Source organism: Columba livia, chromosome Z (assembly GCF_036013475.1).
Source record: "Columba livia isolate bColLiv1 breed racing homer chromosome Z, bColLiv1.pat.W.v2, whole genome shotgun sequence".
In the NCBI taxonomy this organism is placed as follows: domain Eukaryota; kingdom Metazoa; phylum Chordata; class Aves; order Columbiformes; family Columbidae; genus Columba; species Columba livia.
The window spans coordinates 78684063-78702415 of NC_088642.1; the positions used below are offsets into that span (position 1 = coordinate 78684063).

Consider the following 18353-nt stretch of genomic DNA (forward strand, 5'->3'; position numbering starts at 1 on the left):
GTTGCTCTGTGACACTCGCAAACACAGCTCTGGGCACGAAGAGCCCTTTCAGAGCCTGTCTGGTGGTGAGCAGTCTCGTGAGCGATCTCGCAGCTCCATGTCGTGGTGGAACTCCAGCTAGCAATGGAGCCACGGTAGCCACTTGTTGACTGCCCCCCTCCTCCCATCCCCAAACAGGGGAGAGACATGAAAGGGAAGGGAGAAACTCGTGGAATGAAATAATCACAGTTTAATAAAATAGCAAATTATCACTAATACTCCGCTAGTAAAAATAATGTATATAAAATGGAAATAAAACATAAAAGGCAAGCAGTGCAATTCCTCTTGAACTCTGTCTGCACCGAGCAGCCCGTGCAAGGAAGCAGCACCCTGGTCCAGAACAAGCGATCCCGGAGAGAGAAGAGAGAAAAAGGCAGAAAGGCCCAGAGGCCTCTGCAAAACGGCAGAATGGCAAAAGACTGACATAAAGAACCTCCCAACCAGAACTCCTCCAAACAGGTCTCCGTCCCAGCTCTGGCACTAGCCGGAAGATCCCGATTCTCCTTCAATAGGAAGCGTGATGCTAATGGCATGCAATAGCCTACTTGATCAGTCTGGATGCTAGTCTGCCCCATCTGTGCCCCTTTCCTGGTGGCCTTGCTTCTAATGCGGGCAGCGGGCGGCTCAGCTTTGCTTGCCCGCCTTCTCCTGGATCCTGCCTGTTACGCAGTGCTCTCACTTCTCTATTCCAGGACAATTGCATCTGCATCCTGGACCCTCTTTCACCTCTGTGAAACCCCCCAGTATCTGACATCATAGATAAGTACCTGTAGGAAGAGCAGCTCCAGGGGTGTTTAGATCAAGAATGAGGCAGGTGGATGGTGCTGGCACAGAATTCTAGCTGCTTTGCAACTTAGTAGTATGTGTGTGTTAAGCAGAGATTGGACGAATCATGTTGCACCTGAGTGCTGGTGTGAAACCACGTTTGGGATGCTCCAGTTTGAATGAAATACCTCGTGTGTGTGCATAAAGAGTCACTCGTGTAATTCTAGGCTTTGCAGCCCGGCCTCTCTCCTGGGCTGGCACAGGCCGGTTTAAAAAGTTTCCTAACGCTTCCCATGGCAGGAAGACACCGCGAGCACGGTCAGCAGCACCCAACTCTGCCAAGACCTGCTGGCCAGTCCCTTCCACAGCCAGCCCAAGGGTGTCAGGGACACAGGCCTTATCTTGCAGGTGCTGATGGTTTGTAGCTGCGTTGTGTTCATGAAGCAGATACCAGTTTGATAGTAGCAGCAGAATTTTCAACATGCGGTTTAAGATTTCAACACATTTCGCTTACTAAGTAACGTGAAACAGACAGTGTATTAAAAATCCCACAACCTTGTAATTCGAAGTGATTGATTCTATTCCAAACGTACTTACTTAAGCTAAATGATGAATACAAACCTTCAACTGGGCTCATCCAGTGATGTGTGATGAGTAAAAGACAACCCCAGTGTCAAGAGGGTGCTCCACTTGCAGCCCTCTGCAGAACGTGCAGTGCGAAGGAGGAGTCTCCATGGAAGATCTCCTTCTCCCCTCTGCCATGGCTGTTGGGGAGGCTTAGGATGGGGTTCATGAGGGCGTCTCCATCCTCCCTCCCATCCGTCAGGTCAGCCGCACACCTACACTGCTGTGCTGCATGGTGTGGTGGCCAATATCCTGTGCAACGGGGGGAAAGGCACCACCAAAGTACGGAAGAAAACCTATGATGTTTCTACTCAGTTACTGCTTTCTCTGAGCACAGCTTGTGGCACATCCCCTTTGGTTTGCAAACGAATCTGGTGTAAAGCCGCCTCGGACTACCAAATGCTCAGGAAGATGTCCGACTTGCCTTTCTCTCCGCCGATTGTCCACACAAGGAAAACAGTCCTGTTGGAGCAGTCAGCTAGCTGAAGATTGCGTTAGCGGGAGAAGGGCAGCACCGTAACGTGGAAGAGGGGTGATGCAGGTTGATATTTACTCGGTGTGTCCTCAGGGCTATGCACATGCTCAGCACATTCTCCACCAGATGTTTCCTCATCCAGGCTTGCTGCAGCTCCACAGGGTTGCAGGGGTCTCTTGCCAGCACCTGCTCCACGATGCTCAGATCGAGGTGGAAGGCATGGGCAAGGGCAGGATGCAGGGGCACAAGCAGGGGGTAGACAGCATGGTTCCCATGAGGATTCCAGCCTTCGAAAGTGCTGCCCGCCTCAATGACTGGCTGCAGTGTGAGGAAGAAACTATTGAAGAAGAGCAATCTGAAAACACGGAGGAAGTCACCGCTACTTCCTCTGCCACCTGGCCCTTGCTGGCCATGTTCTGCGCTGGATACTGAATGTGCTTTTCAGAAACCGTGCTCAAATGACTATCATCACAGGGATCTTCTTCACTTTCCTCTTCCTCGTGTTGCTCAAGCCTGTCTCCTCTTCCTTCTCCTGCGCTGTGTTGCTGCTGGATCTCTCCTCCTCATTAATACCGACGTAGGCACAGCTCCTTTTCTCTAGCCGCCAGCAGAGCCCAAAGAGCAGGAGAAACACTAGACCTGCCACTGCTGCAAGGCAGAAAAGCACAGTGCTCCCAAGGCCACGCCACTCTGCTCCTGCGTCCTCTGCTCCCTCTGCTGCACTGGATGGAGCACCTTCCGCAGGCTGATGGGTTATTCTCATTGCCCTGATGAGGAAGCATGGACGCAAGGAGGAGCCTGATTTACAGAATCAGAGAGACCACAGCCCATCCCATCCGCTCTTCTGCACAACGCTCCCTGACTCTGTGGCAGCTGAGCGGTCAGCACCTTATGCCCACGATCCCCACAAAAGCGATGCAAGCGCTCACAACAACACAACCTTTATTCAAACACAACACTAATGGGCAGCTTTGCACGTGGTAAAGCTCCCAGAAGGAATGGAATGGAATGGAATGGAATGGAATGGAATGGACGCTGTTGAAGAGAGAGAGAGGGCAGTTGCTGTCCAGGTGGTAGTGGAGTCCCTGTCACAAGACTTCTCGTGACGGCCTCTTCAGCTGCATCGTGTCCCAGTCCCCAGGATGCGCTCTTGCTGGGCAGGAAAGGTGCCGCACCCTTTCCTTTCCTTTCCTTTCCGTGCCCTGCATTCTCCCCTCTTTCTTCTTCCTGGAAGACACGGCCGTCTGCCAGCAGCTGTGACCTGCGCAGGCACAGCTCTGTGCAGGATGACCACTTTCAGCGTCCGTCGAGAAGCATCCTATGCACCCGCCTTTGCAGCTCCTCAAACTCAAGCTTTGCGTGCTCAGAGGCGTAAGGATTCTGCGTCAGGTGCTGGAAGAGGTTGAACGGTTCAGCCACTCGCAATTCCAGGGGCAGGATGATCTCCTCAGGCACGTTCTCATTGCCAATGAAGAAGTGGTTCAGGCGTTTCTGGTGCAGACATCTCTGCAGGTAGTGCAGGATGTCGTTCAGCCATTCCCAGAAATACCTCCTGTGCCAGGGTGACAGCGGCTTGGCGATCAGCACGTGCATCATAACTGTCTTCAGCGTATAGGTGGAAAAGTCTGTGCCCAGCAGGCAGCGGACACAGAGCTTCAGGCATCTGAGGTAGCAGGTGTCAGGGTGTGCCTTTCTGGCAATATAGCTGAAGAACTTCATCTCTGCCACAGCATAGGTCTCTGGCCACATCGTGCTTGGAGTGTAGGCAGCCTCTGTATACTGGCTGCTCACGAAGATGTCCGAGTCGCCTTCTTGCACCCCAAACAACAACTCAATGAAAATCCTTTTCCCCCAGCGTTGCGTGACGCAGAATTTGCAGGAGCGGTCGGAGGGCAGCACTGTTAGGCGGTGTATGGCTGAAAGAGGCAGAGCCCTCCAGGACCGTCTCACGAACATCTGGAAATAGAGCGCCGTTTTCTGCACATCTAGGTAGGAGTCAGTGCAGAGGTCGTCTAGGATGCTGAAGCCTGCATTCCTCCTGTGCTCTTGCTCGGGGTCGTGGAGGAAGCAACGTGTCTCTCCTGCCGGCTGCTCCATCTCACAGGTACACACCGACTCCACACGGATGCGAAAGTTCCTCATTGGCCACACGGGGCCCGGCTCCAGGTGGAAGATGTGTCCACGGGGAGGCTTCAGGGGCAAAATCAGGCGGTAGGTGAGGTCTTCCTCACGGGGACTCCAACCTTCAAAGGCACTGCCCACCTCGATGGCTTTTTCCAGCACTGGGAAAGAGGTATTTGAGAAGATATACTGGTAGAGACGGATGAAGATTTCCACAAATCTCGTCACAGACTTGCAATCTCTGTCCAGGTGCCGAACTGGCCGCAGCATGTCCTCCTCAAAAAACCTTCCCAGGTCATTTGCATTATTATTATTCGCTTCTTCAGCCTCATCTTCATTATCATTCTCTTCTTCATCTCCATCTTCGTTTTCCTCTTCATCATCATTCTCTTCTTCATCTTCATTTTCATCATCATTCTCATCTTCATCTTCATTCTCATCATCGTGGTGTTCTTCGTCTTCATTTGCGTCATCGTTTTCTTCGTCAGGTTCATTGGCATCATCACGCTCTTCTTGAGCTTCGTTTGCATCATCATTGCCTTCTTCGTCTTCATTGGCATCATCATTCTCTTCAGCTTCATTTGCATTATCACTTGGTTCTTCGGCTTCATTTGCATCCTCGTTCTCTCCTTCCTGTTTCTTCTTCTCCACCTTTTTAGCAGAGATCTCCTCTTCTCTCTCTGGCTCACGGCTCCATTTGCTGAGACACCAGCAGAGCACAAAGAGCACGACCAGGAGTGCAGCAACGGCCCAGCACAGCCAGTGTTGCAAGGCAGAGAGGAGCAGGGATGCCCAGGCAAAGCCGCTCTGCTCCTGGTTCCTCTGCTCCCGGCTCCTCTCCTCTATCTCCTGCCAGAGCCGAGTCATCTCCCGTTTCAGCATCTGCGCACGCTGCTCCATGCGCTCGTGCGTCTCCTCATCCAGCTCATAGCCCACCAACTGCACGTTGAGGGTGAGAATTTGAAAAAGCCCGACGAAAATGTCCAAGAGAGCCATGTCCTGCAGGAGAAGGGAGAGGAGGGGCTCAGTGGGGCCGGGCGGGAGGGAGGGGGCTGGTGAAGGGGGAGCGGGGCCGGGGGCCGCAAGGAGCTGGGGGCAGGTAGGAACGGGGCCGAGGCAGCTGGCAGGCAGCAAGGGCTGCCCCGGCCCCGGTGGCGGCGGCTCCGTGCCCTGGCCAAGGTGCTCCCGCGAGCGGCCGGGCCCTCCGTGCGGGGTGAGAACCCACCCCCGGGGGCCGCGTTTCTGCCCCGGACCCGTCCAGCCCGGCCTCCCCCCGCCTGCGCACTCACCCCTGTCCCAAGCCGGACTGAGGCAGCGCTGCTGCTGGCGCCCCTTATAACCGCCCCATGGGGACTGGTCCCTTGTGATGTCACAGGCGCCAGAGCGCGTCACAGGCAGATACAAGTTCCATAAGTATGAACAGAATTTTCAACATGCGTTTTAAGATTTCAACACTTTTCGCTTACTAGATAACGTGAAACAGACAGTGTTATAAAAATCCCACAACCTTGTAATTCGTAGTGATTGATTTTATTCCAAACATACTTACTTAAGCTAACTGATTAATATGTACCTTCAATTGGGCTCATCCAGTAATCTGTGATTAGTAATAGACCAATAATATAGATCCGAGCTTGCATAGCAGACAGAGGTCAGAGTAGGCTCAACCAAGTTGCCGTCTTGAAGGAATGAAATGCTTGGCTCGTAGTCAAATTGTATAGAGTGGGGAAGGTCTACAAGAGCCATCGTATCCCTTCCCAAGTCCTTCAGTCGGACTTTACCAGCTAAAAGGTGTGCCAGGAATCTTAATGATGAGAGCTGTCATCAGTAACTTTACCATTTTCCAGTGCTGAAGTGGAAGTGCAAGCGTCTGTGTAAGAACCACTGGGATTTGGGACTGTTTTCACCAATGCTTTTACTGTAGGGCAAAAGGGCTCACCTCTTATTTGGGGGGAGAACGAGTGAAAAAAAGGGATGTTCATCCAAGTGCTTCTCCTCAGGACAGCCCGAGGTATACTCTCTCTCATCCAGGCTCTCTTGAGACAGTAAATGAATGCTAATGAGCCTTTGCCTGTTCTTCAATCAAAACAGTGCTTTGCTGCATTTCAGGAGATTATTTGGGCTTCAGAAGTGTCAATACATTCAGCTGATTCACTTTGACATCAGAATACAACCAAAAGGATCATCAGTCTATATACAGGGCTCAAAATAAGGAAAAAAAGACAGCTATGATAGAGTCCTCAGTTATTTAACAACAAACTGTACCAATGGAGATTTTTCAGAAGACAGTGCAAGGCGATTTCATAGTCACTCATGAGAAGTATTAGGTAAGAACTAAGGAGTGTTTGAGCCCGGGTAATATTGAGCTGTTGCCTGGGTGCCTGAAAGAAGCATGGCATTCATCATAAAGCACATCACCAATTGTACTGGAACACAATTGGCACTTTTCACTCTTCTTCAACTTAAATCCTTAGGTCTGTGATGAGATTGCTTGAAATCCAAGTGTTGACTCATGTGGCTATTTACTGGGCTGTTGGCATCAAGGATGTCTCGAGCAGCCCTTCCATTTGGTATGATGAGAATGATAGACTAGTACCACAACACTCATTGTCAACTTCTAGCAGTCCGTTATCTGACTTCAGGAACATTCAGGCAGCTTAGATGCATTTCAGACATTAATCTCAATAGAATGTATTGCATTGGAGAAGAAATTAACCACAAATGCATTTTTTCACAAGCCATAGGAATGCTTGTGGTAGAGGCTAGGGAAAAGTTTGCTAAATGTTTAAAAATATCCGTACTGTTTTTGTTGAAGTGCAGTCTTTTATACCACGAAAGGATTAACTGGGACATGTTTACTGAGGTTTCCTGTTACCCACTTTGTGTTTACACATGTAAACTGTGCATGCTATTCAGTCAGTGCAGCAGTCTCACCAAGACTGGGCAAATTTTCCTTCACCACATCACGCCTAGATTCTGGGCTGCTCTGGTTTGGAAGTCTGGCTTTATGTCCCCAGAAATATTTGGAGAATGTGACGGTTACAGTTAAAAAGTGTTCTTAGTGAAAAGGCATTTGTGAATAGATGGTCTCATTCCCACAGCTAAGCAACTCTGTCTATTACAGCTCAGAAATTGGAAAGAAATGGAAAGGTGGAGCAGCCAATGCAAGTGGTGAGTGACATGTGCTATATATGTATATTATATAAATATTGGATCAAATTCTTCTGGAAGCCGCTCTGACTCCTATCTGGTAATTTAATTTCTTTCTGAACAAGAAAAACTTCTTACATATCCTGGTGACTGGTCAGGGATTACTTTTTTTTTTAATAAATTACCTGCAAATCACTCAGTAAAGGGAAAAGTGGCTTTGAAACAAAGAAATGCTTCCGACTTTCAAGTAATGCTGACTCCTCCCATGTGTAGGAAACTCAATTTCTGTGTAAGCCTTTAAGCCAAGATAATTAAACAAACCAGGAACATAAATAAAATATCCACAAACAAGCACTGTCCTCCCATCCCCACTTATTTTTCTTAAATGGAAGAAAATTATATCAGCACACATAAGATGAACAGCTAGATTAGGTTGATGAACTTAATTAGCATCCTTGAAACACTAGTTCTATAATGTTAAAGAGTAACAAAATTAGAAGAGAAGACTAATCACACTGATGAATACACACGTCTGAAGCCACAGCTGGTATAAATCAACAACTACAAATCAAGTACTTGTCTTGTTTTGCTGGTGTCTGTCCGTGGGATCTTACCGGGGCTTTTACCATGAGGAAAAACATGCCATTTCAGTGATATGTGTGCTCAGCTTCATTGCCAAGGAGACAGAGAAACTCTCTCTGCCTTGACTTAAGGCTTTGCCCTGAATTGCACCACATCATCCAAAGACCCAGACCAATGTGCTTGGGTGCCTTACACCACCACAAGTGGCTGCCTTGGGAAGCACGGAGCAGCTTCAGGGATGGGTTGTGCCAAGGTTTTAGGCTTGGATGCTATGCTAGAAGAAATTATTACTCTACAACAGTGCAGCAGCAGACCTTTCATCCTCTTGACATGGGAGTTTCCTATGTAACGTCTGCAAAATTTCGCACTGTATTGGTTGAAATGGGGGTTGTTCAGTTTCCTGAAAAGATTACTTTTGGAGAAATATTAAAGAAAGTGTCCTGCAAATTGAAGATGGTTCATATACACTAACTACCTTTCTAATTAATGTTGTTCATCTGGTCCTCAGCAACTCTCTTAACCCAAAAACTCTGTCCTCCTCTTTATCCTTTCTCAAATTATTTCTTCATTCTAGTCTAACCTCATCAGTCTGCAGTTTACATTTCTCTTTGATCATTTTTATTCTCTCTATACTCAGAGCAGAAGACTTTGTCTCTCACATAGGCTGGGTCTCAATGACAGTATTTGTGAAACAAATCTCACCTTCAGTTCATAGAAAAGTGCATTTTTCAGCCTTGAGAGTATAAATATGGTGCTGCTCCTTTATTTCCTGTATGAGTGCAAGAACAGACATCTTGAAATTCAATAAGAGAAAAAAGTACTGTGAACTTATATATGTATCCAATCTCTGTGTATGCTTGGGAAAATAAATAGCATAATTTTCATGGGGCACATCCCTGTGATGAAGGCTACTCAATGCCAAATTGAGCTTAAAGTAGACAGTAGCACTGCATATTTCAGTTTTGGGATTTTTGAAGTTCAGGAAAAATTATACAGACCTGGATGTAGACAGCTTATTATAGACAATGCCACTAGTCCTGCTTTTCCCTGCCATTTAGATAGAAAATTTTGGACTGACCATGTTTACTGACCAGTCATTCTCACCTCTGTGCCCAGTAACATCATAGGACAGACACTTCTGGAAGATATGTCAAAACTTATGGAAGCCAGGGAGGTGATGGGGGACAGCCAACATGGCTTCACCAAAAGCAAATTATGCCTGACTAGTGGCTTTCTACAATGGAGTGACTGCTTCAGTGAACAAAGGAAGAGCTACAGTTATCTTCTACTTGGACTTCTGTAAGGCCTTAGATACAATTCCCCACAACATTCTTACGACTAAAGAAGAAATGGGTTTGATGGATGGACTGTTAGATGGATAAGGAATTGGCCAGATGGCCATGTCCAAAGAGTTGCAGTCAATGGTTTAGTGTCCTAACGGAAACCAGCAACCAGTGGTGTCCATCAAGAGTCTGTACTGGGACCAATTTAATACCTTCATTGATGACATAGACAGTGGGATTGAGTGCACCCTCGGCAAATTTTCAGATGACAACAAGCTGTTTGACGCAATCAATGTACTTGGGGGACAAGATGCCATCCACAGAAACCTTGACAGGCTGATGGAGTAGGCCCATGTGAATCACATTAAGATCAACAAGACCAAGTGCAAGACCCTGCACCTAAGTTGGGGCGATCTCCAATATTAGTACAGACTGGGAAAAGCATAGATTGACAGCAGTCCTACAGAGAAGGATTTGGGGATACTGGCAGATGGAAAACTGCTTTTGAGCCAGCAGTGTGCGCTTGCAGCCCAGAAAGCAAACTGGGCTGCATCAAAAGGACCGTGGCCAACAAGTCACGGGAGGTGATTCTCCCCCCTACACAGCTCTTGGGAGATCCCACCTGCAGTGCTGTGTCCAGCTATGGGGTCCCCACTTTAAGAAAGACATGGACCTGTTTGAATGGATCCTTCTCCAAAGAAGGGCTACAAGAATGATCAGAGGGCTGGAGCCCCTCTCCTCTCGAGAAAAGCTGAGTAGAAAGATGGAGAGAGACATTTTACCAGGCCCTATAGTGATAGGACAAGGGACAATGGTTTTAAACTGAAAAAGGGCAGATTTAGATGATTGGAAATAACGAAGAGCATTGTAAGACACTGGAACAGGCTGCCCAGAGAAGCTGTGGATTACCATCCCTGGAAGTGTTCAGGGTCAGGCTTGACGGGGCTCTGAGCAACCTGATCTAGTGCAAGATGTCCCTGCTCATGGCAATGAGGTTGGGCTAGATGATCTTTGAAGATCCCTTCCAACCCAAACTGTTCTGTAATTCTATGATGCTGTGTGTGCATAACAGGAAATTACTCCCCAAATTATAAAAGACCCACAAATCCTGGAGACAGAACCAGGACCTCTAACAGATCCAGCTTTCATAAAACAAATCCTAATTTCTCCAGACTGTTCTGTGAGAAATGGAAGAAAATAGTGAGTGAAGGGGCAATATACTCAAAACATCACTGGTCTCACTCATATCCAATGGTCACTAGAAGTGAAATCAACTCTTAGGCTTACTAATGAGTCTGCTGATGTTCACTGGATTTATCTGGGCACTTCTATAAATATTACAGAGTGACAGGTATTGCAATGACATGGAAAGCATATCACCCTTCTGCTTCCTCTTTGCTCTCTCTGTTCCCATATGATATATACGATGGTGGCCTGTGGTGCCAAAAGACAGGATGAGGGGCAATGGGCACAGACTGAAGCACAGTAGGTTCCTTCTGAATATGAGGAGAAACTTCTTTACTTTGAGGGTGCCAGAGCCCTGGAACAGGCTGCCCAGAGAGGTTGTGGAGTCGCCTTCTCTGGAGACATTCAATACCCGCCTGGACAAATTCCTGCACAATCTACTCCAGGTGAACCTATTTTAACAGATGGGTTGGACTAGATGATCTCCAGAGGTCCCTTCCAAGCCCAGCCATTATGTCATTCTGTGAAAATACACATATATAAGTCTGTATTAAAAAAAGTGTACACAACATATTCACGTAAGCAATGCATGCTTTAATTGCTTTGCCAAAAATTCTCCATGAGTGCCTCTTCTAAAGACGCTGTGAACCTGCTATGGTAACATGAGTCACATGTAATATAGGAACTTCTCCAAGTCAAAAATAGTGAAGGCAACACCATTCAAGAGAAAAATAGGACAGATATAAAATGTGAGGAAAGAAGATTCAGACAAAATATTTTTCTATACAATTCAGTGTGCATATTTCCAGATATGATTAATATTTTGCATTTAAAGTTGTGGTGGGCCAACTCCAAACATCAGATAAGGCCCACACAGCTGCTGGATCACCTTCTTTCATCAGTGGTACAGAGTAGAGAATAGGAACACTGAAAAGGAGAAAGCTCATGGGTTGAGATATAAAGTTTAACGGGTGAAGGAAAGAGGGGGAACCCCCACCCATGCAAAGCCACTAAGTGATGCAAAGGTAGTCAATCACCACTTCCCACAAGCAGACCATTGCCCAGCCAGTCCCCCTAAAGACTCTTCCCGGCACTGAAGAATGGTAAATCCAATTCAGCCAGACCCAGTACAAAAGTCTGTAGTGAATCAGTCCATACCTTCTACAAGATGTTGTCTAAGACTTCCACAAGAACATGCTGAGTCATTTTTAATGGGCCTTTGATCCTGCTTCAATGCATCACATATATATTTTATGCCCCACAGTCTATGTACTTAATTTTATTTATTGTGGTCAAGGAAATACTATAAATTTCTCTACAGCTCCTACTGACCTCTTGCAGCATCCCAGATTTCAAGATGTTCATTTAGTCTGCTTTTGATTTTCCAGTCTGATGCAAATATTTAGTGACCTTTCCTTCCATATTTTGAGGGCTGATATCCTTCACCTATCCTTCAGCCATCAGAAATATGCCTGCTGACCTATCATCTGATGTGCAACCTCAGATAACCACAATGAATCAGCTTGCAAACCAGTGAGCAAGCAGCATGAGAAACATTATCATGATGAACAGGCTGTGCTCCAACCATTGTCTCAATTTTTTGTGACCTGCCTGTATTTACCAGGCTATTTGTGCTTCCCACACATTCTCACACCTGTGGAGCCTACTTCTAAATTGATACATACTATATCAAAACATAACTGGTATTGTTACTAACATATACTGGTAAAATATATTTTTCTGCACTCTTAACAAGGCATGTTTCCATGTTCCTGTGTTCAGAGACATTTAAATATATGTATTTACAGCTCCTCAAATGCTGATACTGGTATGTATTACTGAAAGGTAATTTGCTGTAAATGCAGTTATAAAGCTAAGCAACAAAGCCTTTTATATTTTTTATTCTTAGTCTAAACCACTCTTTTGCATCCTAACGTGTATTTCTCTATTAAGAATATTATTAAAATTTAAAAATAAGAAAAGAAAGTGTTTGTGCTGTAAAATTATCTTCTGTTTTCCTATTTTATTTTATTTTATGCGGCTGTGTGATCGCAGGTCACTTAGTGATCACTAAGTGAACAGATTACCCTCCTGTTATTTGAATCTGAGGTATCAAGTAAATGCCTTTGTATTTGCCACAGAAGTATCACAGACTACATATTTCATAATGATGTAGAGTGTTGATATGCATGTTAATCCCTTGAGCTCATTAGTAACAGGTATGGAAGGATGGACATTGATAAATAGTTGCTCTTCTGAAGAGAATTACTCATTATTTTCTTTCATTGTCTTCATTAGAGTTCCTGGGGATCTACATTATGAAGAACGAGAGAAAAAAAATCACTTTTCATTTCTTCAGGAACAGGCATTGTGTTTCATCAGAGAGTTGCAATTTATAATTAAAAGTCAGAAAGTTTCAAGATGTATGTTTTCAGAAATTTACAACTGAAGTGCTAATATTGAGCCATCATTCACTAAAACTAATTATCTTTTTGTGTACACCCTTATATTCTCATTTTTATGACTGGTAGTGATATACAATCAGAAAAAATGCAACATATTTGTGACTTTTGTGTTGAAAGAGATGACATGTTGTTCAGACAAGGTACCTGTCCTCACTGCATACTCGTGGATGGTCTTTAGTTCTAAAAGGCAATTTTTGGTGAAAATACACGAGCTGAAATGGATATTTAAAAAGAACATATATATCTGTGGGCTTATTCTGGATCAATATGTAGTAAACCACTGAAACTCCATCTCTTGTAAATACCCAAAACTTTTAAATTGTTTTAAAGTCTCTTTGTTTAAAATCAGGAGTGAATGGCTTTTCCATGCACTACTTGAACCTCTAGGCTTCTTCAGAAATTGAAATGATACAGTTAATTAAACCAAGGAATTTTGGGGAACAGGCTGCACAGCAAATTGTATCAAGAGAGGTGAGGGCCTGGGCAAGCACCAGCATCTCCGCTGGAAGCCTCATAGAAGGTTTGCACTGCAGCCACTGTTTATCTTTTCGAAAATTAATTTGCCTATGCAGTAGTGGAGAAGAGAGGATAAGGACTGATAAACATCCCAAGAAATTTGACTTAAAGGAAATGAAATTGTCAGTTTACATTTCTGGTGCTCATTCAGAGTGCAGTAAGATAGAAAAAAATATTTTTAGACTCGTTCAAACCTTTGCTTTTTTATCTGAAAGAACAAAGGGAACACGCTGAAGAGAGTGCAGCACCACAGTTGATTTTGCCAGAAACAAACTTACCTACCACAAAGACCTGGTGAATAAATCCAGGAAAATGCCACATCATATCTCTGCTCCACATTTGCCGCCAGTGAGGCTGAGATAAGTTGTATCTCCTTCAAGGTATTGCAATATAAGTGCTTAAAAAATGACCTCATTTTTCAAAAGTTTTATTGTTAAGTTTGAAGACTAGACAAGGTCATACTGGTTTTACACCATTCTACATGATTTAAGTATATACAAAACCATTTGAATATTACACAGCTTGAAAGGTTGCAAAGGTCATTGTGTCCGAGATAATTCTGTACTTACTGACACACCAGAAGCCAGCACTGAATATTATAGTTCATATTTGTTGTATAGCAAAGATACACTCATTTAGTATCCTTAGTCTTCAAAACTGACACTAATTTGTATGCAGCCATCCCAAAAGAGAAAGTCAACCTCAAAACCAGAGCCAGTTAATGTGATAAGCCCTTAGCAGAACACAGATAAAACAGAGCCTCGCACCGGTGCTTTATTTCCTAGGCTATAAATGTAGCACATCATTACAGAGCTACAGAAAGGTGAAGTCTGCCTACAAATACTTAACTGGTTCAGGGTGAAATTTAATTAGGAGAACATTTACAGACTTGTTCAATACCATTATTACAATTAATACAGAAGTCAAGGATCATTTCAGAGTGTTTCTCCATCCCTTCCTAAAGGGACATATCCTGTCCTGCACTTTCTTATTCTGCTTTGGGGGTGTCAGTTGCTTACACTGGGAGAGTATCTTTGTGTTAAGTCCCATGACAATGGTGTTCACCAAAACAAGAAAACGAATTTGAAGGGAACAAGTTCAATTCTAGACCACAATCTGATTCTCATCTGTTTTGTTAAATCTGAAGTATTCTGCAGAAATCAAGAGTTATTTCAGACTTAAACTGCTGACACTGGGAGCGGAATTTGGTATTATGGCTGCACAGTGCCATTTAAAGAAAGCTTCTTGGTAGCTAAGGAATAATTTAATTAGAAAAAGCCCCAATATGTTGGTTGAAATTGTAATGGCATCACATATATGATTTTTTTATACAATATCACAGAGTGTTATTGCAACGTATGGAGCTTTCTTTGCAGGTTGTGAAGACTGCTGGCAGATGAAAGCTGGTAAAGGACATAAGGATGAAAATACTCAACACTAAATTAATACAAAGTGAAATTAATGTGTTAGGTATCATGTAAATGCTATCTTTATATGAAGAGAAATGGATAACAATTAAATTAGTAAACCAAAGAAGATTAGTTGCAAAAGATGAATAACATGAAAAAAATCACTCAAGAACACAGAACAATATTTCAAATTAACATTAAAACAAGTTGGTAAACTATGGAACCCAATTTTCTGAATTGGCTTTCTGTTTTTTAGGTACAGTTGACTAGTGAAATAACTACATGCTATTCTTCATATTTGTAATTAATTTCAGGGTCAATTGCTCTCCACAACAAGAAAAATTTTTTTTGCCTCTTTAAATATTGTGTGTGCCCTAAAGATATAAATATTACTATTGTTTTGGTTGTTTATTTTGTAGAGCCTAAAGTGCAAAACATGGGCAGTAGGTAATTTAGGAATACGCTTGTCCTCCATTATTCAGCATTTTTAGAAGTACCAGCATGGCTGACTTTCTCTTTAAAATCGCTCACTATGCTTGAAGACCCCTCCATATATACATCGTTAAGGAATGCTGTTAACACAGTTACAGACAAGACAGTAACAGTCTAGTGGCTTTTGTTATGCAGCACAAAGTAAAAAATAAAGAACAAACTTAGCAGTGTTGCACAGGACCTCAACATTTCTTACACATACTTTTACCTTTACAAGACTCTTTTTTTTAGAAGTCTTTAAATGTCTAAGCCTTATAAAATAAATACTTGTATAAATACAGTTTAAGGATTAAGTCATTTTATAGAGGCAGGGTGTTCTGTTTGTTAAAATGTGACAGTTTAAGTGACACTATCAGAAAACCGCCACCAATATATCCCCAATTCTTGTATGTAAAATGCCTGGCTGCTATTCTAGAGTCTTTCACAGTTCAATGGATAATATATTTTGTCTGTGGTGGAGAATGTGTGAGTAAATGCAGGTTTTTGAAATCCAAACCATTTTGTTTCCAAAGTAAACCTTGCCCTTTGCAGACTGTGGGCCAAATAGCTGTTTGCCTGGGAAGCAGCGCCCAGGTTCATACTTCAGAGTTTTAGTGAGAATGTAACAGTGACAAAAAAATAAGTTTAGTGGTATTTGCTAGCACATGCAGCTGTATAACTACCTATCTAACTATCTATCTCTCTCCACATCAGCATGTTATGAAATTAAAAGAGTGGCAGTAATCCCACATGCTGTTATTTTAGGTAACACACAAAACATCCCCTCGCTCCTTTGTCCTGGGATTTTTTTAGACTTAGGTGCTACTCTAATATTAATAGAGCACTTTACTCCAAGGAAACCTGGAGTGCTCTACAAAGGTTGGTATCATTATCTCCATCATCAGAGGAAACTGAGGCACAAGGGAGAATGTCCCTCCCACTGCTCCATTTTCCTCCCCAAACCTACTTTTTAAACTGAGGTCGTCTCTGGCTACCATGCTGTTAAAAAAAACCCCAACAACATAGCATGTATGAAGCATTTCTGTAGATGAGGCATGACAAAAATCACCTACTCAAGGCTCACTGGCATATTTATGAAAAGACATAGTTGGAAGTGAAAGGTGCCAAGGGACAAGCTCTGGTCAGTTCCTATGACACCTCTTGCCTTCATACCTGGGAGAAAGACTGTGATCACCAACACAAGAAAAAACCTATTGAGAGGGTTTCCTGGCAGTAAGGGAGTCATTCCTCCTGTGTATATTTTAGCACCTGATTCTCTCACCCCCCATTTACCCCCTCACAGAAATTAAAAAGGTTTCTGGAAGAAGTAACTGGGCAGGCAGCTCCATCTAGGGTTTGTGCTCACCCCTGGGCAAGTCACAAAATGGGCTGATGATTTCTGATGTGCTTTGTGCCTTTACCTATCTGGGTACTTAAGATGAGGTGTCACAAGTGCCCTGGAATTTCATATCAGCCTCCTTGAAAAAGCACATCTCAAGCAGAATTAATAAACTTTGGCAAATTCACTAACTTCATAATACACTGATAGCAGATTTTGTTCCCTATGCAAACAGGTCACCTCTTTCAAGGAAAATAACATTAGTGGTGATACTAAACAGAAAAGGTGGATGTCATGTCTATAGCATGCAAAACAGACAAGGAAAACGGGGTTAGTTAGGAAAATCCTTTAGGTGCATGGACTCTGCTGTTCAGATGAAAGTGATGAAAGGTAGCTCGTAATGACACAGGTACTGCATTTTACAGTACCACAGAGTATCTTCCAAAATATGTCATAAATACTGACAGAGTTTGATAGGCACAATTACTATAATGCAGTCATCCCCAAGTAAACTTATTGCTAAAAGCTGCAGTATCACTTTTTGCAAGTAAGATGATGACAGTATGATTTATGGAGAACTCGTCGGCCCAATATTTCTAAAGCTACAAATTAGCTTTGTCATGCTATTTCTCTTCCCTTGTAAAAAGGATGCTGCTGTCTTTCCCTAACACGTTTCAACTAGTGTGAACAACTCAAAGGAGAACTAGAAAGATAATTCCACAGCAGAAGGGACAACACTAACAGATTTCAAGGACAAAATTGGATTGGATCATTTAAAGGGCAGGCTTAGACCTCCTTGCGAAAGACAATTAGCGGCCTACCATATAATGAGCATTTGGTCATGAAAAACCCACTCAGCATCCTACAGGCTTTGCAAAGTTTCTTCTACGGAAGGACTTTTAGCTACACCAAGAGCTGCGAAGCTTAACAGGGATCCTCCTCCTCAGTCCTCCGCCGTGCAGCCCAGCAGCTCTGACCGCAGGGTGATCCTGCCATACCACGACCATGGGAGGATGCGGACGTGCCGGGCGTAGATCGGAGGGTCGATGACATTCTTACGGTGAGTGTCATTGTCGAAATTTCCCTGGAACACCTGAAAGGCAAGTAACGAGAAGATTTAAGCCTATGTGGCTGAAGGAAGAGCTGCGGTACACCCCTGATGACCCGGGGTACCTTCCTGATCCCCAGGCTGAATTTTGATCGTGTGGGCACCCAACTGATGCTGAACGCAGCAACGGCCTTTGCTAAGACCTGGGAGTTCCATTGCATGCCAGGGACCTTGAAGATGGGTGTGAGTGTGGCACTCTCAGCCCCAGTACACATTTAGGTTTTGATTCAAAGTTTAATCTGCTGTTCTGCCAACACACAGGGCTCTGCTCTAAAATTTAGATAAAGACCATTAACATTTTAAAAAATTAAATGTCTTTTTACTTGGCATTTGTATCATGTCAAATTAATCCCACAAGATCCTGTTATTGTTTTCAACAAAATAACATCAATAATTAGAGTTAAGAAGAGATTTTATTTTATCACATATGAATTCAGCTTGGATGCAACTATATAACCCCTTGTAAAGTCAGTGACTATCAAGGATACTATCTTCTTCTGTCAAACAAAAGTCAGCATTTGAATTAAGGGCATCAGTTTGTGATCAAATTAAAAAATCCTTGCATGGTACAGTGCATGTTATGATGTTATTATATTTCCACTAGTATGAGTTAACCAATACAAAAGTGAGCTCCCAAAATTCTGTCTGTATTAAAACAACATTGGATTTTTCCCCTGGCAGCTGCTATTTAAATTCAAAGGCCACAGCACCACTTTTTGGCAAAATGATCAGATTATTCTCTTGGGATATTTTCAGTTTTTTTATGGGAAATGTTCAATCTCTTAAAATGTCAGCCAATTCACTCTTCATTTGTAAAAACT

General features: G+C 43.7%; 2 protein-coding genes across 4 annotated transcripts in view; both read right to left on the reverse strand.

Annotated features, from left to right (window-relative positions):
* Positions 1–2904: 2904 nt before the first annotated feature.
* LOC135577328 (inositol 1,4,5-trisphosphate receptor-interacting protein-like 1) lies at positions 2905–5274 on the reverse strand. The gene has a single exon (XM_065046487.1). It carries the CDS (start codon positions 5018–5020, stop codon positions 3200–3202), a length of 1821 nt encoding a protein of 606 aa, XP_064902559.1. The 5' UTR covers positions 5021–5274; the 3' UTR covers positions 2905–3199.
* An 8342-nt stretch (positions 5275–13616) lies between these two features.
* The window catches only part of EDIL3 (EGF like repeats and discoidin domains 3), a 254738-nt gene continuing 250001 nt past the window's right edge, over positions 13617–18353 (reverse strand). For all 3 annotated transcript variants that reach the window (XM_065046489.1, XM_065046490.1, XM_065046488.1), the window contains one exon: positions 13617–17517. In XM_065046489.1, the coding sequence (XP_064902561.1) occupies positions 17368–17517 (150 nt within the window). In that variant the 3' untranslated portion in view covers positions 13617–17367. The remainder of the gene's footprint in view (positions 17518–18353) is intronic.